The 27,770-nt window shown below is 40.2% G+C and overlaps 1 protein-coding gene across 2 annotated transcripts in view; it reads right to left on the bottom strand.

The window, feature by feature from the left end:
• Window positions 1–8,866: 8,866 nt before the first annotated feature.
• The window catches only part of SCP2 (sterol carrier protein 2), a 148,679-nt gene continuing 129,775 nt past the window's right edge, over window positions 8,867–27,770 (bottom strand). For both annotated transcript variants that reach the window (XM_036866648.1, XM_036866655.1), the window contains 2 exons: window positions 13,520–13,599; window positions 8,867–10,020 (listed from right to left, as the gene is read on the bottom strand). In XM_036866648.1, coding sequence (XP_036722543.1) covers window positions 9,925–10,020; window positions 13,520–13,599 — 176 coding nt within the window. In that variant the 3' untranslated portion in view covers window positions 8,867–9,924. The remainder of the gene's footprint in view (window positions 10,021–13,519; window positions 13,600–27,770) is intronic.

Here is a 27,770-nt window from a genome sequence, read left to right as displayed (position 1 = left end):
TGGAGCTAGAAGAGCACGATTCTACTGGTTTGAATACCCATGAACTAAAGACAACCTTCTAGAAGGACAATGAGAACCAGCACATACTGAATGCCTACTAAGTGCCTACTACGTTAAATCCTTGAAGATCTTAATCATCCCAACCCTGTGGGGAAGGTATTCTCCAGCCACAGGGCACACCACTTCCCCCTGCCTGCCCCACCCCCTCCCCTCAGAGAAATAGGCTCTTCTGTGGAATGCCAGGCCAGGGCCCACACATGCTCTGTGGCTGCCCAGTGCTGTAGGCACAAGCTAAATTCACCTGGCTGAAGTCTTATATGCAGAAATCACTTTGAGTGTCTCTGGTGGGAAATGGAGACAATCCTGGTGCTCTCGAAGCAGATCCTCTAACTTTCACATGGGCTGTCAAGACAGAGTAGAGTTTGAAATTTAGATTTCCTGAATCTGCTTGTGCTGCTTTGGTGCCTTCATACTGCCCCTCAGTTTCAGCTCCTGTCTAATATTACTGTAGTGCATGGTGTCAAGTACAGGCTTTGGACTTAGATTTGGGTTCAAATCCCAGCCCGGTTCAAATGTAGATAAATATTACCTACACCTCACAGAATGTCTAAATTAAATGAGAAGGTGGAAGTACAGGACTCTGCACAGCACCTGGCACATGGTCAGTGCTCAATAAATGGCAGCTGCTATTACTACAAAACTATCACCGAGATCTGACTGAACATTCACGGAACATTATTAAAGCAGAAATGACAAGTGACAAGAATTAAACATAAACCTTTGCATTGCCCCGGGTAAGTGCCTTCTATTTCAAAACAGTACGAAGCAAGAAAACTCAAAAGAGGGTAGGAGTAAAGACATATACATGGACGGAAAGAACTAGGAGTGAGGGACAGGAAGGCTCTCAAAGGGGGGTCTGATGAGGAAAAATCGGGGATAAGGGACAAGATAAGGGGAGATAAGGTGGTGTTATACTTCATCATCAGAGAAGAAAATAACTCCTCTTACTCAAGACCTCAAGGGCTCAAGACCTTTCCTTATTAAGTAGCAGAGTCCCAAATACTGAGCTATGGCAGCAGCTTAATTTTCTGGACATTTAGAAATCAAATTGCATGGTGGTGTTCTGTGTATATGGATTCCATCTGAAGGATCTTGATAAATGAGATCAAAGAACAAGCAAGGCATGATGAAAATACCACAGGCTTAGTCAGGTACAGAAAAAGTCTTCTGGGCTCCTATAACATCCCATACAAACTCTTTATTATTGGACTTTTCTTGCTGAATATTATATTTCTCATCTCTTTCCCCCTGGATTATAAACCCTCCAGGGCAAGAACCCCATCTCATGTTCTGTAAGGTCCCTTTCTAGCCCTAAAATACCATCATTGTAGTAGGCAGAATGAACCCCCAAAGATGTCCAAACCCTAATCCCTAGAGCCTGTGAATAGTTACATTATATGACAAAAGAGATTTTGCAGATGTAATAAAGGTTATGGACCTTAAAATAGGGAGATCATCCCGGATTAACCAGGTGGTTCTAACCTAATCACATGAGCTCTTAAAAACAGAGAACTTTCTCTGGCTGGAGGTAGGAGATGAGGCAGAAGGAGAGATCAGAGAGATCTGAAATGTGAGGACTTGACTAGCTTTAAAGATGCAGGAAACACAGGCAGCCTCTAGAAGCTGAGAACTACCCCTGGCTGCCAGCAAGGATACGGGGACTTCAGTCCCACAGCCGTGTGCAACTGAATTCTGCCAACATCCTGAATGAGCATGGAAGCAGATTCTCTCCCAGAACCTCTAGATAAGAAGTTAAGCCACTAAGTTTGTGGTAATTTGTCACAGTAGCAATAAAAAAAACTAACACAAACACAACTAGAACTGGTTCATTGTACAGCAGCATTCTCCTACACATCGTTTCACTTAAACTTCCCAAGCATGATGGGATTATTGCCCCCTTATTTTAGGAAATCGATGCTCAGAGAGGATAAGTAACTTGCTCAGGTGACCAGCTAATGAGTATGTACTTGAGTCAGAATTCAAACTCAGGCCTTCTGGTTCCAACTCCAGTGAGAGGTGTCTCCTACACTGCAGCTACCATTTGGTGGCTTTCAGATTCTCCTACCTTAAGCTAAATAAAAAACAGACTAAAAAAAAAAAAGAACAAACAAACAAAAATTCAGGCTGCTTTTACATCGTGAAAACTTAAAAGCTTCTGAATACTCATTTCCTTCTGTTTCTTCCGAAGGTATCTAGTAAGTCAGGGAACCCGTCAGGATATAAACAAGTAAATATAAAAAGATATCAAAGTCTTCTTTCTGACACATAGAAGAAAAAAGATTTTGATAAATGGGATAAAGAGAAATCCTCAAGAGTGGCTGTCAATAAAATATTTCCTCCCATTCAGATGCTCCTTCGGCCACTGTTGAGGTACATCTTCCTCAATGAAATGCCCTGCTTTGCCAGATTCGTTTAGGATCTTCTCTGTGGTTGGTGTGTTCAGTCCTCTCATGACCAATTATTACTGTCAGGAAATTCAACTGATTTTCAGTCTGAAATTTTCCTTTCTATACTTCTCATTACTTCTAATAACTAAGCAAAATAATCCCCTCCCCCTTTGGTCTTTGCACCTCTCAAGTATTTGTGAACTGTTATCACACCCTGCCCTTGGGTATCATTTTGCCAAGGGGAAGGATCCTTTCAGCCTGCCTAAGTCAGCCGTTCTCTTATACTGCTCTGCCTTCCTGTCCAAAATTCGTGTCCATATATTCCAGTTCTAAATGAGGTGTTTAATCTTGAACCGAGTGTTCTGTACACTATAGAAGGTGCCATATTCTAAAAAGTGAATTATACAATAACTTACAAAGAAAAAGAAAACCTACCACTGATTGGTAGTTGATTAGAAAACTGTAGCACTTACTGCTTCTCTGCCTGCAGCTTAAATAAACAGCAGACTACAATGAATTTCCCCCAATTTTACATAAAAGTTTATGGCCACAAATTCAGGAATTAAAAGGTCAAGCATTTACTAGATGTTGCTGAAAACAGCACTGTGAATATTTATTTACAAAGTATTTAAATGATTATTAATAGAATAGACAGACTAAGTGGACATTGCTTTTTGCAATAAGTTTTGGATATGTTACATTAAAAAAATATTTCTCCAAGAAGTCTGGCTAAAGTTTCCGTACCAGATTAAACTTCCTGCCAAATGGAATCAGACACCACATTTCTTAAGGGCCAGAAATCTGGCCCAATAGTCTCTGTTCTTACCAAGAACTAAAGAGCTGTTTGTTTGCAGCAGTCTCCAGATAGATATTAATACTGGACCTTTCCAGTAGATTTTGTAACTCTCTATTGAGAAAAACTCTAAAATTTGGCCAGACATGGCTGTGGTTCCTGATAGCACATAAATCTTTCAGGGCCCTCATTAGCTGTTTAGTAGTATACCCAAAGTTCCTAATTCACATCAGTGTGGTCTCTAAACAAACTCAATCCCAGAGTAAGTCTCTAAACAAACTCAATCCCACAGAGCAAGTTACCCAGAGGTACAATCTGGCTAATTACCCTTTTTTCCCCCAGTCAATAAAATCAAGCAACTTCTTTGTGTTCAAAAAGCAACCATGCCATGGACAGCTAGAACTGTAATCTTTGGATGAAATGCAAACCTTCTGAACGTCTACATAATCCTATATTCACTCAGTTACAGAGACTATTAAATTTTAATGAATCTTGAGAAAAATGTAAGATGACAGTCAACGAGGAATGCAAATTGTCCCCAATCCTGAAGTTAGCTGATTATCTGAACTCAAAGGATTATCACAAAATGTTCCAATGAATAAATTCCTTCATGTTAAAAAAATTTCTCAAATAACATTAGGCACCATCTATTGAGTACGTGACATTTTATAGCTACAATTGCTAATCCTCACAACCAGCAAGGTAGGCATTATTATTCTCTTTTTACAGAGTGAGAAACAGGCTCAGAGTCATTATCAGCTCAAGGAAGGTCCCAATGTTTAAGTGCCAGAGCTAGGACCAAAACCCTCATCTGATAGGCCCCAAGTTTTCCCACTATACCAGGCTGCTCTAAATGTATTATTTTCTCAAATTGCTAAAGTTTCAGAAGATAAAGCGGTTACTTACAGGATTTAACTTCATGTTTCTTTTTTCTAGGGTGACACAGATGAAGAAAACAGAAGGAGTTTATGTTTATATGTAACTGAACCTTTTACAAGGTATATTACAATCGCAAAGAACTTTAATGGATTGTTGTCTACTCCTCATTTGTCTGAGAAACCTTTGCTGATGCTTACTTTGGTAGACATGGTATTAATACTAGAGACAGAGGTGAATAACAATTTCTGCCCTCAAGGTGTTCACAGTCTAATGAGACTATTTTTAAAAATATGAACAGTGCCCCCCTTGTGCAGAGGAAGAAACTAAAGTCTGACGAAGCTTAAAGCCTTGTCCTAACTTAGCTTCCAGGAGGCAGACAGGACCTGATCTGAGATTCTTCTGATCCCACCTCAGTGACTCCTCCGTCACCTCCACACTCAACTTCCTAATCATGTGCTCCATTACTGTTCTTCTATATATGCAACAAGGATTACAGAAACCTGAGATTTTTAATTCATCTGGACAAGTACAGCAAGAAGACTAATGATTTTAATGTACCCAGAACCAACTAGGCCACTTTGTTCTTGTTGTTGTTGTTTCTTCTTTTAAAGCTGAAATCTTGAGTGTTACTTTTTTTTTTTTTTAAACTTTGGGTTTGTTTGTTTGTTTATTTATTTATTTATTTATTTATTTATGGCTGTGTTGGGTCTTCATTTCTGTGTGAGGGCTTTCTCCAGTTGCGGCAAGTGGGGGCCACTCTTCATCGCGGTGCGCGGGCCTCTCATTATCGCGGCCTCTCTTGTTGCAGAGCACAGGCTCCAGACGCACAGGCTCAGTAATTATGGCACACGGGCCTAGTTGCTCTGCGGCATGTGGGATCTTCTCAGACCAGGGCTCGAACCCGTGTCCCCTGCATTGGCAGGCAGATTCTCAACCACTGCACCACCAGGGAAATCCCGCCACTTTGTTTTTTACAAACAAACATGTAATAAAACTACAAATAAACTGACTTTTCTGATTACTTCAGGCTGCTTCAATCTTAAGTTGAAAGACTATTCTGAGAAGCTGCAAATATTTTCAAAGAAATAGCAAGATAGCACTTCCCTGGTGGTGCAGTGGTTAAGAATCCGCCTGCCAATGCAGGGGACACGGGTTCGAGCCCTGGTCCAGGAAGGTCCCACATGACGCAGAGCAACTAAGCCAGTGCACCACAACTACTGAGCCTGTCCTCTAGAGCCCTCGGGCCACAACTACTGAAGCCCGCGCGCCTAGAGCCCATGCTCTGCAACAAGAGAAGCCACCGCAATGAGAAGCCCATGCACTGCAACGAAGAGTAGCCCCCGCTTACCGCAACTAGAGAAAGCCTGCATGCAGCAATGAAGACCCAACGCAACCAAAAATAAATAAATAAAATTGATTCTTTAAAAAAAAAGAAGAAATAGCAAGATAAGTCCGGCTAAAGAGGAATTTTTAATGTTCTCTTTCAACATCGGGGCAACAGAAGGTCATTGTCATAGATAATGCATTGCTATGATGAGGCTCCTATCTTCAGAAAAGCCCCCTGTGAATATGAGATTGTTATTCAGCTTATCTCATTCATTCACTTTATGACAGTAAGCCAAGACTTTGCACTGGGGGTATCAAAATGGACGCATGAAATGCAGTCCCTGCCCTTAAGGAGCTCTCTGTTCGGTGGGAGACAGAAACATATTACTACAAAGGAATGATTACGTAGTGTTTGTTTTTTTGTTTTGTTTGTGTGTGTGTGTGTGTGTGTGGCAAAGAGGGACAACTTCCTGAAAGCTAAGGCATGAAAAGGATGAAAAGGAATTTGCCAAGTGGATAAAGTGGCAGGCAGCAGGGAGAGAATGGTGAGGGTGGGCACAGAGAACAGCATGTGCAAGATGACCTAATCTAGAACTTAAAGTATTAGCTAATGTGCTTGCTCTGTACTAATCACTTGGAAACTGAACATATCACTACCAAATGGAACTTTTTTGTTCTTGTTTTTCGTAGCTCTTTATGAAACCAATTCCAATCCAGCACTGAAAGTGATTTTGTAGTAATCACCCATGACTTCCATGTTGCCAAATTTAATCCAGTAGACACTTTTCAGACATCATCCTAACTGACCTCACAAGCAGCATAGGACACAGTTGACCACGGCCACTTTTAGGCTGTATCTTTTCTCAGGAAATTTTCCTCCACCTCTTTAGTCCTCTGTCCTCATACCCCTTGCCAGATCCTCCTCCTCTACCTGATCTCTAACAGCTGGGGTTCCTCAAGGCGTACTCTAATCCCCCTTCTTCCCTCCCCAGGTGACACCATCCATTCCTGTGGCTTTAAATACCACCCATATGCTCATGACTTCCAAAAGTGCATCTGCAAGCTGACCCCACCTCTGAGCTCCAGTCTTGTAAATGCAGCTGCCTCCTTGATATCTCCACCTGGAAATCTTTTCAGGCATCTCAAAGTTAACAAGTTCAAAAGTGGAGCTTATTATTTCAACCACTCTCCCTAAAACCTGCTGTCCCCTCCTCATTCCAGTCATGATCCACCATTCACCTGGCCAGTCACTGGAAGCCATTCTTGCCCCTATATCCAGTCACCAAGTTCTGTCAGCTCTACCTCTGCCTAATTTCCACATCTAAGTCCACCACTGACACCCTAGTCCAGGACACCATCTTCTTGCACCTTCCATTCTCCAGCCCTGTACTCCCAGTACATTCTCCACACAGCAGCTACAGTGACAGTTTAAATTATTTCCTTCCCCTGCCTAGAGCCCTTCTGTGATGGTCATCAGTTCCTTCAGAAATAATCCAACTCCATTCTCTTCTTCTGATACATGGTAAGATTGTGAAGTTAGGTGAGGCATGTGACTTTCTTCCGACAATGAAATGGGAGCTGTGCTCCAGACAGAAGTGCTCCATTAGCCTGGGTTCTAGACTTAGGATATGAAGGTGAAGTGGATATGCAGCATGAGTGAGAAAGAAACACACGTAAAGCTACACTTTCAACAGCTCCCAACTGCACTAAGAATGAAATACAAATGCCTTACTGTAATGAACAGATTCCAATGTAACTGGCTCCTGTGTATCCATCCAGCCTCATCTTGGGCCTGTCCTTCTGGGTCATTATATTCCACTCACACTGGCCCTCTTGCAATTTCTAGAACAAGCCAGGTGTCTTTCCCCCTTTCCTGCATGGTTCTTTGCACGGCTCATTCCTCAACCTGTGGATCTCAGCTTACATATTACCTCCTCAGAGATGTCGCCCTTAACCACTGTATCACAGTGAGTCAGTCACTATGACTCTCCATGACAGCACTCTGACCATCTCCTGCACGGCACATCAGTCTGTAATAATTATTCATCTTTTTGATTTGACTGAGGAGCTCACTGCTGTCTCCAGTGCTTAGCATTACCCTCAATATGGCACCCAATATATGATAGGCACTTAAGAAATATTTGTTCAGTGAATGAACAAATGAGAAAAGACTCAAAAAGTGGGACATAAAAAAAAAAAAAAACACACTACAGACATCTTATCACATATCACAGAGGCAAAAGGTGGGGAGAGGAAGGGAACTCACATTTCCAGTAAGGGAACTAAGAATGACTATGATGTACACCTAACACTAATTTAGGTACTTTACATATGTTACCTCTCTAGATTCTCAATAATCCTAGGAGGTCAATATTAATATCTCCACTTTCCAGATCAGGCAACTGAGGCTCAACCTGCACAAGTAGCAAAACCAGTAACAGTATCAGTTTTAACCCAGACCTGTTAACCTCTTTCCTCCAAACCATGATGCTTCCCTAGAAATTAAACTGCTACTATATTTTTATCATTAAGTACTTTTCTATTATACATATAAATTGTATTTATATATGGATACATCTCTACCCCCAAGAACAAGTTTTTGTTTTTCTTTTGTTGTTTGTTTTGTTTTTTTCAGGTTCATCCTAAAGCCTAAAACAAACATCTCCTGCTATCTGGGACAAGTGAAAGCAGAAAAATGCAGCAAATCCAAACTACAAATAAATCAGACATTTTGTTGGAACTTTTTCCTTGAAGTCTTTTTTCTTCTCAGAGTAAAAAGCCTCTATGATTAGGAAGTCTGTGTTCTGAACTGATTTTATGGGACTTGAGATAAACTTATACTGCCTTAATTTACCATCTTGTCCCATCCCCAAATGCTGTTCTGCTGGTCACAGAACATGCAAAGCTAAATGGCCTAGGGGGATTGGATCCACAGTCCTGATTTGATTAGTAGAGGCTCCAAACATCTAAACAAGCAAAATGAAACCACCTGGCTTTTTACCTCTGACCACCTTTGGGTGAAGTAAACGTGTTAACAGCAGAAAGGTGGGACCTGGATAACTCCCAAACAGTTCTACTGGGCTCTGAGTAGACTCACAGGATTATCAGAACAGAAGGGACCTTAAAGACCATCTTAAATGCCCTCTTTTAACAGGTTAGCAAACAGGCTAGCAAACAGCAAACAAGCTAGCAGACTGTTACTTATTTGCCTAAGAGAAACAAGACTCCTGGCTCCTAGTCAAGTGCTCTTTCCACCACAACACAGCACCTCCCTAATCAAGAGCTAGTGATTGATTATGCCAAAGTAACCAGTAGATAGTAGTCTAGATAACACAGATTGTAAATCCCCAATGTTTCTCTTACTCTCCATCATTTAGAAAACCCTGAACAAAAAGAACATACACAATAAAAACAAAGGAGATGAGGAAGAGCTATTTTAATTTTCTATTAAACATTCTTCCAAAAACATTATTTTACCCTATATCTCACCGAGTTAATAGAAATAACATTAGCGTTAGAAAAACTAGGAAGGTAAAAGTAGGGAAAACACATCACATGCCAAAGTCTGATATGAAATTTACCTTTTAAAAAAAAGGAACAAAAAGCAATATTCCTTTAAATTGAATTAAAAAAAAACTAGGAAGGTAAATTAAATGTGGCTTGTTAAACTAAACATATGAAAAGGGAAAATTATAACAAAGGAAGGAGAGTTTTACAAATTTAATTAAATTAATATGAGATTATAATTTGAAAACTGTGCATCTCAAAGCAAACTTTATTTGTTCAATTATTTTTAACAACAGTGTTTTATGATTCTAATACACTGATTTTTTTCCGAGAAGGAAACTCACTTAAAAATATTTTTGTTTTAAAAAATAGGCCTGTGTTCAGCTATATATTTTTTCTCCCAAGCCTTGATCATATTTCTTTGATTTGGGAAGAAAATACTGTTTTGATGGCATGAAATGCAAAACTGTAAAGATTTTTTTAAAAAAACATCCCAGTACAGAATTTTTAAAATTATCAATGGAAAACAGATTAAGGTCATTAAGTGCACAACACTAATTACTGGCCAGCTACTGGTATTCTGTTTCTTCCCTAGTTCTCCCAAGGAAAACTTAAATTGAATCTTCAGCAGAATAATCCTCAAATATACTTTATAAGCAAAATGAGAGCTTTTGTTTACATAGTTTTTGGATTTTGCTATTCCTAATTTTATTCTAAAACTCAATTTTACCCCAAACCATAATTACCATATTAACTTTGTAATGCACAGTTGTATGCAATTCAGCAAAGCAGTAGTACACCATCAGGTTCTATTCACCCAGAGCTTAGGAAAAACAGGATTGGTCACACCCATTTAAAAACAAATACGCTATTTGCCAATGTGTAGTTTCAATCTAAGTTCTGACAATGAAATATATGGATATATATCTATATATCTCATCTTGATTTTCAAAGGTAGGCAAAGAGAGTTCTTCACAGTTTAGCTTTGCCTGGCTGAAGCTGAAGATTTTGTAACTTCATAGCCAGACCCATGTTGCCAGTGATTTTCAATTTACCTTGAAAGAAGGCCTGCGAGGAAGAAGAAAGAAAATTTATCATTTGGTGTTTTTTGTTTTGAGACCGCTGATATCTCTAGACTATCCAGCCTTGAGATGATTTATTTATCCAGGTCTCTTAAACTTTCTTCAAAATATGAAACTTGGCTTTCAGGAATAGATTTAGAACCAGAGTCTTCAAAAGGACGAATTTGTAAAAGTCATGCTTTTTATAGAGCCGTCAAAAGGCATATCTTTCCCAAATGTGTTCTCTTAAAAATTGAGCCTGCCTTTACCTACCTTCCTCAAGGGTGGTACATTTTCCAAATATTAGGCAGAGTGGATTCATACTAGACCGATTTTGTTTAAAAACATTACACATTTGTTCAGTGGGTCTGCTAGCAGGGAGAAGAAGCACATGCATAACACACTTATGAACTCTTGGGATTCAATACAATGCAGATGAAATGTCACCATTTTTCTCCCTTTTTTGGTCTACATGATAAAGATTTATTCCCTACAGAGGGAGGCCAGGCAGACTGCTGAGACTGAGGTGCCTGTGTTAATCTTTGGCTCAATAAGAAGAATCAAACCAATCCCAAGTGCAGAGCCACAGTTTGTTCCATTTAACAACTGCCTGGGATTAGATCACATGATGTTTGCTAAATTTATCATGTAACAAAATCCCAGGAAAACTTTAAAGAAATAGCAAAATTGGGAACATAGCATGATTTCCCTGCTACGATCTCAGTCTTTTAACTCGATTCTTAAAATAAGGAAAAGCTACAGGAAAAGTTCTGGTAGTCTTAGCTTCCTAACAAGTATATTCATTAAGAAGTGAGGGGCTCTTCTGCCTCATCCATAGGAAATCTCAGAGCTCTGCTTTCTCTACACCTTCTGGTGAGGGTGACTAATTCCTTTTTTTTTTCTCCTCTGTCTGGACAAACTAAATATTTCTTTCTATATGGCACACAGCCTTCTGTCTGATGACTTTAAGGTCAGGTGTCTCAGAACACAATATATTTAACATATGTCCTTTAAAAATATGGACCAGTAGTATCTAGAAGAGAAACTCACCATATTTCCCTTTTCTTAATTAAAAGAGGAAATGACTTTTCATTTAATAAATGAGTCTTCACTTTTTAGAGAATCCGAACATAAGAATCATTTAAATCTGGCCCCTAAGGTGTTCTTCATGTGCTTTCTGCTGGAGAGCACATTGCTTTGCTTCAACTGTAGCCAAACACTGAAATTATAATTTCCACTGCATTTAATGGTTTCCAGTCAAATCTTCTACTGAGCATAAGGGAAGGCCATCAGCACATTAACAGAAACGTCTCCTATTTTTATCTTTAATTCCTTTGGGTGCTAACAGGTGTTCAGGAAAAGTAAGCTGACACTTCATTCCCCAAAATGGGTGGTAAACAGATAAACTGAGAGAACGAGGGCAGCTGAGTGCGAAGCCTGACCACACTGCCAAGGAAGTGCATGGTGTGCACCGTGGAATAAGCAGCGGTGGGTGGGAAGGAGGACGTCGGCCAGCTCCGAGATTGGTGGCCTCTGTTCTGTCCAGATTTTTGGAGAGGGCGCAGTGGGTGGAAATGTCAATGTCAATGGTGTGTATTCAGTTGAAACATCACAGATGCAAATCTCTCACTTGTCCACGCATCAGCTGAAATATGCTTAGTTGCATAGAAAAAGCATTTTTAAAAGGAATACGAGTAGGAGTCAGATTTAGTTGTTTTATCCAATCTTTCAAATTACTAGGGTACCACAGGAACAAGACCTAAAACAAATCAGGCTGAGGCAACAAAAAAAAAAATAAGGTTACAGTGGAAAGCAGCATTTTAGCTTCCTTTGTGTTATCTATGGATAATGTATATCAAGTCTGTTCAACACTGTACAACTAAAGAGTATAAGAAGACCCTTGACAATCTGGGGGCCTGGAAAATCTACACAAGGCATAAATACATTTTAGACAAATGCAAATTAATTGTGAAAACCCAAAAACGCAAGGCATCATGCTAAGTTCTGGAGACACAAAGATGAACAAGATGTGCTTTGTTCCCTTGAGATACACACAATCTAATAGGGAAGAGACAGGCACATTACGACTAGTATAATGAGACAAGTGCCAGGCTAGCAGTCCAGTAAGTGGCCCAGAAGAGGGACTGACTATAGCTCCCCAACAATGTGGTAGGAGGTCTTTGGACATAACATCTAAGTTCATTTTGAAAGGCAAGGAGTTTGTCAAGGAAGGACAGCTCAGGCAAAAAAAAGAGCACGGGCAAAGATACGAAATGTAAAAGATCATGCCTTTGTTCACACCGGTCCCTCCTTCTATCTGATGGCTCCTACTCTCCATCTGTGCACTGCTAACTCCTAATCACTCCCAGGACTCAGCCAAGCATTGTTTCCTCTGTGAAGCCTTCTCTGATGGCCCAGGAAGATGTGACTTCTCCTTCCTCCATCCTCCCCGACCACAAGTAAGGCAGGGCACCTTGGATATTTGGCTGCACTTACTTTTTTTTTTTTAAGTTTTTTTTTTTAATTAATTTATTTAATTTATTTATTTTTGGCTGCATTGGGTCTTTGTTGTTTTTTTAATAATCTTTTATATTTATTATGTAGTTACTTTTATTTTTTTATTTATTTATTTTAAAATTTATTTATTTATTTTTGGCTGTGTTGGGTCTTCGTTTCTGTGCGAGGGCTTTCTCTAGTTGCGGCGAGCGGAGGCCACTCTTCATTGCAGTGCGCGGGCCTCTCACTATCGCGGCCTCTCTTGTTGCGGAGCACAGGCTCCAGACGCGCAGGCTCAGTAGTCGTGGCTCACGGGCCCAGTTGCTCCGCGGCATGTGGGATCTTCCCAGACCAGGGCTCGAACCCGTGTCCCCTGCATTGGCAGGCAGACTCTCAACTACTGCGCCACCAGGGAAGCCCGGGTCTTTGTTGTTGTGTGCAGGCTTTCTCTAGCCGCGATGAGCAGGGGTTAATCTTCGTCACGGTGTGTGAGCTTCTCATTGCGGTGTCTTCTCTTGTTGCAGAGCACGGGCTTTAGGCACGTGGGCTTCAGTAGTTGTGGTGCACGGGCTCAGTAGTTGTGGCTCGCGGGCTCTAGAGCGCAGGCTCAGTAGTTGTGGCGCACGGGCTTAGTTGCTCCACAGCATGTGGGATCTTCCCGGACCAGGGCTCAAACCCGCGTCCCCTGCATTGGCAGGCAGATTCTTAATGACTGCACCACCAGGGAAGCTCTGCACTTACTCTTTTGCAGACCTGTCTCGTACCAAATTGTGGACGCCCTGAGCATGGGAACTATTTCTTCTACATCTGGACATTTCCAGCACACAGGGCATCGTCTGGCACATCATTAGCTTCACAACTGTCTGTCATTTGTTAAGTGAACATTTGGGGAACACTGAGTTTTGTGGGTTTGACCACTTTGCACTTTATGGGATGAGGTTGAGGTAGGTGATGAAGTGAAACGGGCTAAAACCCACCTAAGAAAAGGATATAAGCGCCATCATACTTACCGACTGAGGATTCATTTTACCAGTCATCAAAGCCAGTAAGTCCGAGTCAGCCATTGTAATTGTGCAGTCGGCCTTCTTATCTAAAACAGAGACATGCAGAAGGAAGGAGAAAAGGGGAGTGTTCAGTTTCATGTATACATTTTAGTCAAAAGCCACTGACTGCAACAGAATCACATCCAGAATTAGTGTGGGCAAATGGGCACTCACATACACTCTATGGCAGCCTGATGAAATGTGACATAAATCACAAGCAACCTCAATATTTAACAAGAGGGAATTTATTAAATAAATCATGGTATATTCATATAATGGGATACAATGCAGTCGTTAGATGATGTAGATCTACATTTTATTGACCTGAAAACATATTTATGTTATACTCTTCATGATACTGTTATATAAGCCAGTTACAAAACAAACTGTAAGAATGGACCCAAGTTTTGCTTAAAAACAGATATTCAATTATGTATGTATAGGAAGAACATCTGTAAACTCGGAGACCAATACATTAATAATAGCTACTGTGGCACACAGACTCTAAGGTGACCCCTGTGATCCCTGCCTTCTGGTATTCATGCCTTTGTATAATCTCCTACCCTCGAGTGTGGGCAGGACCTGTGACTTGTTTCTAGCCTGCACAATGTGGCAAAGGTGATGGGCTGTCATTCCTGTGTTCTGTTACACCGTATAAGACTCTGTCTTGCTGGCTCTCTCTCACTCTCCTGCTGGCCTTGAATAAGCTAGCTGCTATACTGTGAACTGCATACTGCATACGGAGAGGGCTACATGGCAGGGTACTGACCTTTAGGAGCTGAGGGCAGACTCTGACCAATAACCAGTAAAAAACTAAAGCTATCATTCTCACAGCTACAAGGAAATTAATTCTGCCAGCAACATCAGTGAACTTGGACACGAACCACTTCCCCAGTCAAGTCTCTAGATGAGAACTCAGCCCTGGCCAACACCCTGACTGCGGCCTGCGACACCCTATGCAGAGGACCCAGCTAAGCTGTCCTCAGCCAACTTACCCATGGAAGCTGTGAGGTAATAAATAAATGCGTGCGTTTTTTTAAACCACTAAGTTTGTGGTAATTTGTTAGAAGATGAATAGTTATCTAGATCAGGGGTTAACAAACTTTTTCTGTAAAGGATCGGACACTAAATATTTTAGGATTTGCAGGCCACTAGGTCTCTACTGCAACTACTCAACTCTGCACCTGTAGCACAACAGCAGCCATAGAGAATACATAAACAAATGAATGTAGCTGTATTCCAATAAAACTATTTTCAAAACAGGTAGCAGACCAAGAGGGATAAGATATTTGCAACTCACAGATCTAACAAAGAATTTGTATCCAGAAAATATAAAAAACTCCTATCACTCAATTAGAAAAGGTTAGATAGTTCAATACAAAAGTGGGCAAATAACATAAACAGGCACATACAAAAGATCTCCAAATGGTCAAAAAAACCACATGAAACAGTGTTCAATTCCATTAGTCAGCAGGAAAATGCAAATTAAAAGTACAGTTGAGATACTACAACATACCTACTAGAATGAATGGCTTAAAAAAAAATAATAATACCCAGTGCTGGTGAGGATGAGGAACAACTAAAAGGTCAGAACAACGCTGGAGGGACTGTAAAATGGTACAGCCACTTTAGACAACAGTCTGGACATTTCTTAGAAAGCTAAACATACACATGCCATATGACCTACCAATCCCATTCTTAGGTGTTTACCGAAGAGAAATGAAAACATAAATCCACACAAAAACCTGTATGTGGATGCTCATAGTGGTTTTATTCAAATTGCCAAAAGCTGAAAAAAAACTAAATATACTCCAGCTGGTGAATGGATAAACTACTCAGCAACAAAAAGGAACAAATTACTGATAATATATGAAAGAAACAGGCTCAAAAAGCTGCATACTGTATGATTCCATTTGCAGTTTATGACATTCTGGAAAAAGTGAAACTACAGGGACAGAAATCAGATCAGGGGTTGCCAGGGCCTGAGGGTGAGAGAAGGGGGTTGACTACAAAAGGACATGAGGACATTTTTTGGAAATATTCTATATCTTGAGTTTTGGTAGTGGCTATACAACTGTATGCATTTGTCTAAATTCATAGAATTGTACATCTAAAAAACGTAGATTTTATTGTATGTAAATTATACCTCAATGAACCTGACTTAAAAAAAAAAAAAAAACTGACATTACCAAGTACTGTCAAAAATGTGGAGCAAATGAAACTCTCATATAATATGGAAGAGACTGTAAAATAGTATATCCATATCAAAAAACTGGCTATATGGTAGCTCATGACTTAGTATTTTTACTCCTGGTTATATGCCAAATGGAAATAAGTACATGTGTCCACTAAAAGACACATATGAGAATGTTCGTAACACCTTTATTCATAAGGCCACAAAATGGAAAACTGCGAAGATACAGCAACCATGAACTGAATAAATGAATTCTGGTGTATTCACATAGTAAAAATGAACTACTGCTACATGCAACAATATAATAAACCTTACAATGCTGAGTGAAAGAAGCCACACCTAAAAGAGTAAATATTGTATGGTTCCACCTATATGAATTTCCAAAATAAATAATATCAACCTATGGTGACAGAATTTGGAATAGTGGTTCCTTTTGGGAGTGGATAGTGATGGGAGGTGGTGTCAGGGAGGTTTCTACAGTGCTGGCAACATTATGCATCTTGATCTGGGAGATGTATTCATTTGTTAACATTTATCAGGCTGTACACTACAGATTCATGCCCTTCCTTACAGGCTAGACTTCAGAAAACTTTTACACAAAAAAAACCAAAAAACAAACAGGTGGCGGGATGAATTTGGCCCACAGTTCATAATTTGTCAACCCCTGATATAGATGGTAGGATTATACGAGAGTAATTTTTTCATTTTGTTTCTCTATCTTTCCCAATTTTTTTGTACTTAAGTATGTATTACTATATAAAAACAAAGTTTTAAAAATATTAATTTTTTTATTGGCGTATAGTTGCTTTATAATGTTGTGTTAGTTTCTGCTGTACAACAAAGTGAATCAGCCATATGTATGCATATATCCCCTCCCTCTTGGACCTCTTTCCCACACCCCCCATCCCACCCATCTAGGTCATCACAAAGCACCGAGCTAGCTATCTATTTTACACATGGTAGTGTATATATGTCAATCCTAATCTCCCACCCTCCCCATCTCCCCGGTGTCCGCATGTCCGTTCTCTTCGTCTACGTCTCTATTCCTGCCCTGCAAATACGTTTAAAATATTAATTTTAGTAGTATAACCAAAGTATAATGTAAAAAAGGCCATACCACAAAGACTCTAATATCTTATTGCTAAATCAGCAATGTCTACCTTGGACAAGTGCAAAAGGAAAAATTCACCAAGAAATCAAAATTTTCAGTAGTCAGTGTTTCAGGCAATCAATATAACAATAGTACTCTAATAGTACTACTACCACTAATAGTAATAATATCAAATTATGGTCCAATAGTTAGATAATCTGTGCCTTAATAAAAAAAGATAGGAGTTGCTATGGTCTGAAGGTTTGTATCCCCCGCAAAACTCGTATTTTGAAATCCTAATGCCTGATGTGATGGTATTGGTAGGGAGGGCCTTTGGAAGGTCGTGAGAGTAGAGCCCTTATGAATGGGATTAATGCCTTATAAAGAGGCTCCAGAGCGACCCCTAGCTCCTTCCGTGATACAAGCCCACAGCAAGAAGGCACTGGCTATGAACCAGGAAGAGGGCCCTCACCAGACGGGACCATACTGATGCCTTTATCTAGGGCTTCCAGCCACCAGAGCTGTGAGAAGTAAATTTCTGTTGTTTATAAGCTACCCAGGCTGTGGTATGTTCGATATAGCAGCCCAAACGGCCTAAGATGGGGGTAAACTATGAAAGTACAGCATGCCTATATTATTAAATAACGAAAACAAGATTGAAAATAAAAGTTTTTATTATATGTCTTAGAATGCAGGGATAGCCCATAAAAAGACTGTGATTCAATAGCCACTCCATCTTTGCCTGTAACAAAATTTTCTCTTATTACTTGAAAAAAGGTCTGAAGTCCTAAAAATTAAGGTATTTACAACCTAGAAAATCCAGTTCTCTTGCAGATATATAACATCAAAGAGCAGGGGGAAAAAAAGCTAGCGAACTGAGATAACTGGACTTGATTCACAGTTAGATTAGATTCTAATATGCCAAAAAAAGGACTCATAGTCAATAAAAAGGTGACTTTAGGAAATAAATGCTGCTGCTGCTGCTGTTACTATATCAGCATTTACTGAGCTCTCACTATGCTGATTACTTCACATACCTGGACTCATTTAATCTTTACAATAACCCTATGAGGGTCAGAGAGGTCAAACAACTTGCCCAAGGTCACACAGCTACTAAGTGGCTGAGCTAGGTATGAAAGCAGATTCCTGCTGCCAAAGCCCACACTCCCAACTCCTAAGCTCTATGGCTTCCCCCTGTTACAGGAAGAATACAAACATTCAACAGCTCAGTTTTAATTGAGCCTTCACCAATTCATCTGCATCTGATGTACCCCAGATGCTTTCTCAGCTCCCCTAGTCCTTTGGAGGAGTCACAGACAATTCTAATGTGTTTATGCAAAATTAATGTTTAATATATGGGTTGGGGAGGAAGCAATGATTTACTGAGCACTTACCACGCTAGGGGCTTTACATACCTTATATCTCATTTAATCCCCACAACAGCTCCATGGATAGACATTATTCTCACCATTTTCTAGATGAGACAACTGGACTCAGGGAAGGTTTATACCTAGTAAGTGACAGAGCCAAGGTCTGAACCCAGGTTTCGGTATCTCCAAAGGCTATTCTCTTTCCCCTGTACCTTGGGGATGAGAGACTCTGAGGCTTTCTGTATCATGTTGCCCATTAAGGGGCAGGGTTGAGAACTCAAACAGGTGCTGAGAGGGAAGAATATACGAATGAAAGAATAATATATCGTGTTAAATTAATTAAAGTTGGCTTCCTGGAGATATGTGAGTCATTTCAAAGGAGAGGAGGGAGGGGCCGAATTCATGGAGGAACACCAGGCAGCAAGAAAAGATTATGGAAGAATGCACAAAGCCTAAAAGTCCTTGATATAACCATCTGTATCACTACCAAACTCTTAGAATATAAGCAAATGAAATACATTTAAGTTAATCTTACTTTGTTAACAGAAAGTAAACCTCTCAATAGTATGTACATGTCAAAAGATCTAGCAATTCTCTTTAAGATGCCAGTTCAAACTAGGACAGGTTATTAATGCTTTAACATAGCTGATCTCTAACAAATGGTCATTTGTTGGCTGATGTAAAAGGAGCTGGCAATTTCCCATGGTAGCTTTTACTGGTAAGTCCATATTTCAACGCCACTCCTGGCTGCCAACAAGTATCGGTTTCAGTAGAAATTCAGGGTAAAATCCCTTCAGGTATGGGATGGGGCACCTAATGTGGGGAGAGCTCACTGCCAGAGTCCATATGCAGAGAGCAAGGTTTTTCTGAAAATTTGCCATATGTTTCCGTAAGCGTATGATCTTTCAAAACAAACAAACAATAATAACAAAACAGGAAAATTTTTCTTCAAAAATCTCCTTGGGGGCAGAATCAAGATGGAGGAGTAGGAGGACACAGAGTTCACGTCTCCTCACAACTAGGGCACCTCCCAGGTACTGGTGGGGAACCACAGACACCTAAGGGGACGGGAGGAACCCCGAATGACCAGGTGGGACGTGGGGGGTAGGGAGCGGGGAGGAGATGTGGAGGCGGGATGGGACCGGCACTCCTGAGAGACGGCTGGGGGAGGGGAGGGGTTCTCACACCTGAAGGAGCCCATCCACGGTGAGGGGAGCAACGGGGATGGGGAGAGACCCTTGAGAGATCAGAGGATCGCAAGGGAAGGCAGCCAGCGTTTCCCCCACCCACTTGGGCCCTGGGGAGCCTACTGAGGTCCCGGGCATGATCCTCTGCCCTCCCAGACCCCCTCCGGCCGCCCGGGTTCTGAGGGCGTGGGTGGGGAGTAGAGGCCAGATGGGACCAGTGTGCTGAAGGGCGGCTGGGGAAGGGTGTGCTGAAGGGCGGCTCGGGAGGGGCCCACTGTGAGTGGGGACCGGGAGGATGGGAAGGGAACTAGGCCAGCGTTTCCCCCACACACTTGGGCCCCTGGGAGCCTACTGAGGTCCCAGGCCAGATCCTCTGCCCTCCGAGGCCCCCTCTAGCTGCACTGGGCCTAAACCCCGCCCCTGTACTCCCACCCAGGGCCTTAACCTCTGAACTCCGCTGTCCGAGGCCCCCTCCAGCCATGCTGCCTTTTCCTCCCTCGTGGATCCTGAGCATAGGCCCCACCCCCACCTAAGCTCTGCCCCTCAAAGCCAAGGCCTTTTCCGGCCCTTTCTTCTTTTTTTTTCGGGGGGGCGGGGGGGTTTGTGGTTGTGTTTTACCTTGTTGTTTCATTTATATATATTTTTTCTAATAAATTTCTTATTTTTCTAACTTTATTTTACTTTTTATTCTTTATTATTGTTCTGCTCCTTTTGGTTTGTTCCCCTCTCCTTTTTTTTTTTTTTTTGCTGTTGTAGTTCTGTTTTACCTTGTTGTTGTTGTTTCACTTATATATTTATTTTTTTTAACTTTTTAAAATTTTTCTAATTTTATTTTATTTTTTATTCTTTGTTATTCTACTGCTCCTTTTTTTTTTTTCTTTCGCTGCGCCGTGCAGCTTAAGGGATCTTGGTTCCCAAGCAAGAGGTCAGCCCCGAGCTCCTGCGGTGGGAGCGCTGAGTCCAAACCACTGGACTAACAAGAGAACCTCAGACCTCAGGGAATATTAATAGGAGTGAGATCTCCCGGAGGTCCTCATCTCGGCACCAAGACCCAGATCTATCCAACTGCAAAAACTCCAGCACTGGACGCCTCAGGCCAAACAACCAGTAAGACAGGAACACAGCCCCACCCATCAAAAAAATGAGATGACAAAAAAATATATTACAGATGAAAAAGCAAGGTAAAAACCTACAAGACCAAATAAATGAAGAGGAAATAGGCAACTACCTGAAAAAAGAATTCAGAGTAATGATAGTAAAGATGATCCAGGGGCTTCCCTGGTGGTGCAGTGGTTAGGAATCTGCCTGCCAATGCAGGGGACACAGGTTCATGTGCCCTGGAGCAACTAAGCCCGTGTGCCACAACAAATGAGCCTGCGCTCTGGAGCCCATGACCTACAACTACTGAGCCCGTGTGCCACAACTACTGAAGCTCATGTGCCTAGAGCCCGTGCTCTGCAACAAGAGAAGCCACCGCAATGAGAAGCCTGCACACCACAACGAAGAGTAGCCCCCGCTCACTGCAATTAGAGAAAGCCTGTGCATAGCAGTGAAGATGCAATGCAGCCAAAAATAAATTAATTAATTAAAAAAAAAAGATGATCCAAAATCTCAGAAATAGGATGGAGGCACGGATCCAGAAAATACAAGAAATGTTAACAAAGACCTAGAAGAATTAAGAACAAACAAACAGTGATGAACAACACAATAACTGAAATGAAAAATACACTAGAAGGAATCAATAGCAGAAAAACTGAGGCAGAAGAACAAATAAGTGAGCTGGAAGACAGAATGATGGAAATAACTGCCGAGGAGCAGAATAAAGAAAAAAGAATGAAAAGAATTGAGGACAGTCCCAGAGACCTCTGGGACAACATTAAATGCACCAACATTCGAATTATAGGGGTCCCAGAAGAAGAACAGAAAGAGAAAGGGTCTGAGAAAACAATTGAAGAGATTATAGTTGAAAACTTCCCTAACATGGGAAAGGAAATAGCCACCCAAGTCCAGGAAGCGCAGAAAGTCCCATACAGGATAAATCCTAGGAGAAACACACCAAGACACATATTAATCAAACTAACAAAAATTAAATTCAAAAAACAAAAAAAAATTAAAAGCAGCAAGGGAAAAGCAAAAAATAACATACAAGGGAATCCCCATAAGGGTATCAGTTGATTTTTCAGCAGAAACTCTGCAGGCCAGAAGGGAATGGCAGGATATATTTAAAGGGATGAAAGGGAAAAACCTACAACCAAGATTACTCTACCCCGCAAGGATCTCATTCAGATTTGATGGAGAAATCAAAAGCTTTACAGACAAGCAAAAGCTAAGATAATTCAGCGCAACCAAACCAGCTTTACAACAAATGCTAAAGGAACTTCTCTAGGTGGGAAACACAAGAGAAGAAAAAGACCTACAAAAACAAACCCAAAACAATTAAGAAAATGGTAATAAGAACATACATATCGATACTTACCTTAAATGTAAATGGATTAAATGCTCCAACCAAAAGACACAGGCTCGCTGAATGGATACAAAAACAAGACCCGTATATATGCTGTCTACAAGAAACCATTTCAGACCTAGGGACACATACAGACTGAAAGTGAGGGGATGGAAAAAGATATTCCATGCAAATGGAAATCAAAAGAACGCTGGAGGAGCAATACTCATATCAGATAAAATAGACTTTAAAATAAAGACTGTTAAAGAGATAAGGAAGGACCCTACAGAATGATCAAGGGATCAATCCAAGAAGAAAGTATAACAATTATAAATGTTTATGCACCCAACACAGGAGCACCTCTATACATAAGGCAAATGTTAACAGCCATAAAAGGGGAAATCAAGAGTAACACAATAATAGTGGGGGACCTTAACACCCCAATTACAACAATGGACAGATCATCCAAAATGAAAATAAATAAGGAAACACAAGCTTTAAATGATGCAACAGACCAGATAGATTTAATTGCTATTTATAGGACATTCCACCCGAAAGTGGCAGAATACACGTTCTTCTCAAGTGCACACGGAACATTCTCCGTGATCACAACTTGGGTCACAAATCAAGCTTTGGAAAATTTAAGAAAACTGAAATCATATCAAACATCTTTTATGACCACAACACTATGAGATTAGAAATCAATTACAGGAAAAAAAAAACTGTAAAAAACACAAACACATGGAGGCTAAACACTGCACTGCTAAATAACCAAGAGATCACTGAAGAAATCAAAGAGGAAATTAAAAAATACATAGAAACAAATGACAATGAAAACACGACAACCCAAAACCTATGGGATGCAGCTAAAGCAATTCTAAGAGGGAAGTTTATAGCAATTCAATCTCACCTCAAGAAACAAGAAAAATTTCAAATAAACAACCTAACCCTACACTTAAAACAACTAGAGAAAGAAGAACAAAGAAAACCCGAAGTCAGTAGAAGGAAAGAAATCATAAAGATCAAAGCAGAAATAAATGAAATAGAAACAAAGAAAACAATAGCAAAGATCAATAAAACTAAAAGTTGGTTCTTTGAGAATATAAAAAAAAAATTGATAAACCTTTAGCCAGACTCATCAAGTAAAAAAGGGAGCAGACTCAAATCAATAAAATTAGAAATGAAAAAGGAGAAATTACAACTTACACCACAGAAATACAAAGGATCATAAGAGACTACTACAATGACTACTATATGACATTAAAATGGACAACCTGGAAAAAATGGACAAATTCTTGGAAAGATAAAACTTTCCAAGACTGAACCAGAAGGAATTAGAAAATATAAACAGACCAATCACAAGTAGTGAAATTGAAAGTATAACTAAAGATCTTCCAACAAACAAAAGTCCAGGACCAGATGGCTTCAAAGGTGAATTCTATCAAACATTTAGAGAAGAGCTAACACCTATCTTTCCCAAACTCTTCCAAAAAACTGCACAGGAAGGAAAGCTCCCAAACTCATTCTATGAGGCCACCATCACCCTGAAACCAAAACCAGACAAAGATACTACAAAAAAAGAAAATTAAAGACCAAGACCACTGATGAATATAGATGCAAAAATCCTCAACAAATACTAGCAAACAGAATGCAACAACACATTAAAAGGATCATACACCATGATCAGGTGGGATTTATCCCAGGGATGCAAGGATTCTTCAATATACACATATCAATCAATGTGATACACCACATTAACAAACTGAAGAATAAAAACCGTATGATCATCTCAATAGATGCAGAAAAAGCTTTTGACAAAATTCAACACCCATTTATGATAAAAACTGTCCAGAAAGTGGGCATAGAGGGAAACCACCTCAATGTAATAAAGGCCATATATGACAAACCCACAGCAAACATCATTCTCAATGGTGAAAAACTGAAAGCATTTCCTCTAAGATCAGAAACACGACAAGGATGTCCACTCTCACCACTCTTATTCAACATAGTATTGGAAGTCCTACCATAGCAATCAGATAAGAAAAAGAAATAAAAGGAATACAAATTGGAAGAGAAGAAGTAAAATTGTCACTGTTTGCAGATGACATGATACTACACATAGAAAATCCTAAAGATGCCACCAGACAACTACTAGAACTAATCAATGAATGTGGTAAAGTTGCAGGATACAAAAGTAATGCACAGAAATCTCTTGCATTCCTATACACTAACAACGAAAGAGCAGAAAGAGAAATTAAGGAAACAACCCCATTTACCATCGCAACAAAAAGAATAAAATACCTAGGAATAAGTCTACCTAAGGAGACAAAAAACCTGTACTCAGAAAACTATAAAACACTGATGAAAGAAATCAAAGATGACACAAACAGATGGAAAAATATACCATGTTCTTGGATTAGAAGAATCAATATTGTGAAAATGACTATACTCCCCAAAGCAATCTACAGATGCAATGCAATCCCTATCAAATTGCCAATGGCATTTTTCACAGAACTAGAACAAAAAATTTTACAATTTGTATGGAAACACAAAAGACCCCAAATAGCCAAAGCAATCTTGAGAAAGAAAAACAGAGCTGTAGGAATCAGGCTCCCCGACTTCAGACTATACTACAAAGCTACAGTAATCAAGACAGTATGGTACTGGCACAAAAAAACAGAAATATAGATCAATGGTACTGGATAGAAAGCCCAGAGATAAACCCACGCACCTATGGTCACCTAATATATGACAAAGGGGGCAAGAGTATACAATGGAGAAAAGACAGTCTCTTCAATAAGTGGTCCTGGGAAAACTGAACGGCTACATGTAAAAGAATGAAATTAGAACACTCCCTAACACCATACCCAAAAATAAACTCAAAATGGATTAAAGACCTAAATGTAAGACCGGACACTACAAAACTCTTAGATGAAAACATAGGAAAAACACTCTTTGACATAAATCACAGCAAGATCTTTTTTGACCCACCTCCTACAATAACGAAAATAAAAACAAAAATAAGCGAATGGAACCTAAATTAAACTTAAAAGCCTTTGTGCAGCAAAGGAAAGCATAAGATGAAAAGACAGCCCTCAGAATGGGAGAAAATATTTGCAAATGATGTAACGGACAAAGGATTAACCTCCAAAATATACAAACAACTCATGCAGCTCAATATCAAGAAAACAAACAACCCAATCAAAAAATGGGCGGAAGACCTAAACAGACATTTTTCCAAAGAAGACATACAGATGACCAAGAGGCACATGAAAAGATACTCAACATCACTAATTATTAGAGAAATTCAAATCAAAACTACAATGAGATATCACCTCACACCGGTCAGAATGGCCATCATCAAAAAATCTACAAACAATAAATGCTGGAGAGGGTGTGGAAAAAAGGGAACCCTCTTGCACTATTGGTGGGAATGTAAATTGATACAGCCACTATGGAGAACAGTATGGAGGTTCCTTAAAAAACTAAAAATAGAACTACCATATGACCCAGCAATCCCACCACTGGGCATATACCCTTAGAAAACCATAATTCAAAAAGTCACATGTGGGCTTCGCCAGTGGTGCAGTGGTTAAGAATCCACCTGCCAATGCAGGGGTCACGGGTTCGAGCCCTAGTCCGGGAAGATCCCACATGCTGCGGAGCAACTAAGCCTGTGCACCACAATTACTGAGCCTGAGCTCTAGAGCCTGTGAGCCACAACTACTGAGCCCGTATGCCACAAATACTGAAGCCCACGCGCCTAGAGCCCGTGCTCCGCAACGAGAAGCCACCACAAAGAGAAGCCCGTGCACCGCAATGAAGAGTAGCCACTGCTCACAACTAGAGAAAAAGCCCGCGTGCAGCAACAAAGACCCAACGTTGCCAAAAAAATAAAATAAGTTAAAAAAAAAAAAGTTACATTAAAAACAAAAACAAAAGTCACATGTACCCCAATGTTCATTGCAGCACTATTTACAATAGCCAGGTCATGGAAGCAACCTAAATGTCCATCAACAGATAAATGGATAAAGAAGATGTGGTACATATATATAATGGAATATAACTCAACCATAAAAAGGAACAAAATTGGGTCATTTGTAGAGATGTGGATGGACCTAGAGTCAGTCATACAGGGTGAAGTCAGAAAGAGAAAAACAAATATCATATACTAACACATATATGTGGAATCTAGAAAAATGGTACAGATGAACGTATTTGCAGGACAGGAATAGAGACGCAGACATAGAGAACAGACATGTGGACACAGGAGAGTAAAGGGAGGGTGGGATGAATTGGCAGATTAGGTTTGACATAAATACACTACCATGTATAAAAGTGATAGCTAGTGGGAACCTGCTGTATAGCACAGGGAGCTCAGCTTGATGCTCTGTGATGACCTAGGTGGGTGGGATGTCCAAGAGGGAGGGGATATATTTATACATATAGGTGATTCACTTCATTGTACAGCAGAAACTAACACAACATTGTAAAGCAATTATACTCCAATAAAAATAAAAATTAAAGAAAAATAAAAACTTTAAAAAAAATCACCTTGACATCTGTCTAGACATGTCAGTATATAAAATCCTGAAGTAAGCATTAACATTCAGTCATTTTTAAAAATTGGCATTATTTCCCCAAAGTTCTTTTTATTTCTAAAAGCTAGAATCTAGATGAAGCATTTAGTTTTTCTTCATACATCATGTTAGATGGCAGCTCACAGAATGCAAACATAGTCATTTTTCTGCCCACTCATTTTGAGAAAAAAAAATGCTGCCCACACCAGATGCCCTTACTACCACTCAGCTTTTCCTTCATTAATCTCTAGTTGATTCCCTATTCAACAGTACATATAACACTGCTCTTAACATCTTCTCCTTTCTCCAAGCTCTAAACTCTATTCCAGGATCTCTGCCAAACCCCTCTGTACCTCAAAATGCCCCTGAATATTTATCTACCCCCTCTTAGAGGAAGAAGTATCCATCCCTCCTTGCTAAGGCTAACCCTCCTTCCACCTGTGCTTCTGATGTCATTCTCTCCTCCAGGACCTTCTTCAGTAATGTAGCAATAATGAACTCTACCATCTTTGATAGATCTCCTTCTCCTTCACAGCTTCCAAGTACCATCAACTTCACCCCAAACCCCTAGCAACTACCATGTAACAACATTCTTTTTTCTCACTGCCAACACTCGGCTGTCCTTTTTGTTTACTTAGATGGTGGTACCATCCATCCTCCTAATTGCTCTCTCTGCTTCTGATTTCTTCATTTCTAATTCATCAGGTCGAATACACCAGCTTCATCCTCTAAAACACAGCTCTGACTTTTACTTTTCTACTCAAAAAGATTTAAGGGATTGATTATATATCAAATCGTTTTCAAAGTTCATAGTATAGCCCTCTAAAAAGCTAGTTCCTATCCATCGCATCTCTTAATCGCACCAGGCTCTCTCCGAGAGAAACATAACATACAATATAGCTACCACTTACTGAGCATCATTGATTCATTCTGCTGTTCATTATTTATTTATTTATTTTACTGAAGGCCTACCATGTATCAGGTACTATTCTAGGCACTGTGAATGCAGCAGTGAACCTAAGAGGCAAAAAGCTCTGCCTTCATGCAGCTTACAACTCCAGTGGGGGGGATGGACAATAAGCAAAGAAATAAGATATGGTATATCAGATGGCGGTAAGCGCTATAAAGAAAAATAAGGCAGAAAAGGACAATAGGGAATGGTAAAGGAGGTGTGATTTAGAAGTGTGGTTGGGGAAAGGCTCACTGAGAAGGTGACATTTGGGCAAGAACCCAAAGGAAATGGGAGAACAAGCCATGAAGATATGTGAGGGATGACGATTCCAGGCAGTAGAAAGCCCCTGAACTGCAAACGCCCCACGTTCAAGCAATAGCAAGGAGGCCAGTGTGACTGGAG

The sequence above is a fragment of the Balaenoptera musculus genome, chromosome 1, assembly GCF_009873245.2.
Source record: "Balaenoptera musculus isolate JJ_BM4_2016_0621 chromosome 1, mBalMus1.pri.v3, whole genome shotgun sequence".
NCBI classification, from domain to species: Eukaryota; Metazoa; Chordata; class Mammalia; order Artiodactyla; family Balaenopteridae; genus Balaenoptera; species Balaenoptera musculus.
The sequence above is the reverse complement of the archived record's forward strand: the minus strand, read 5'-3'. Positions and strand labels throughout refer to the sequence as shown.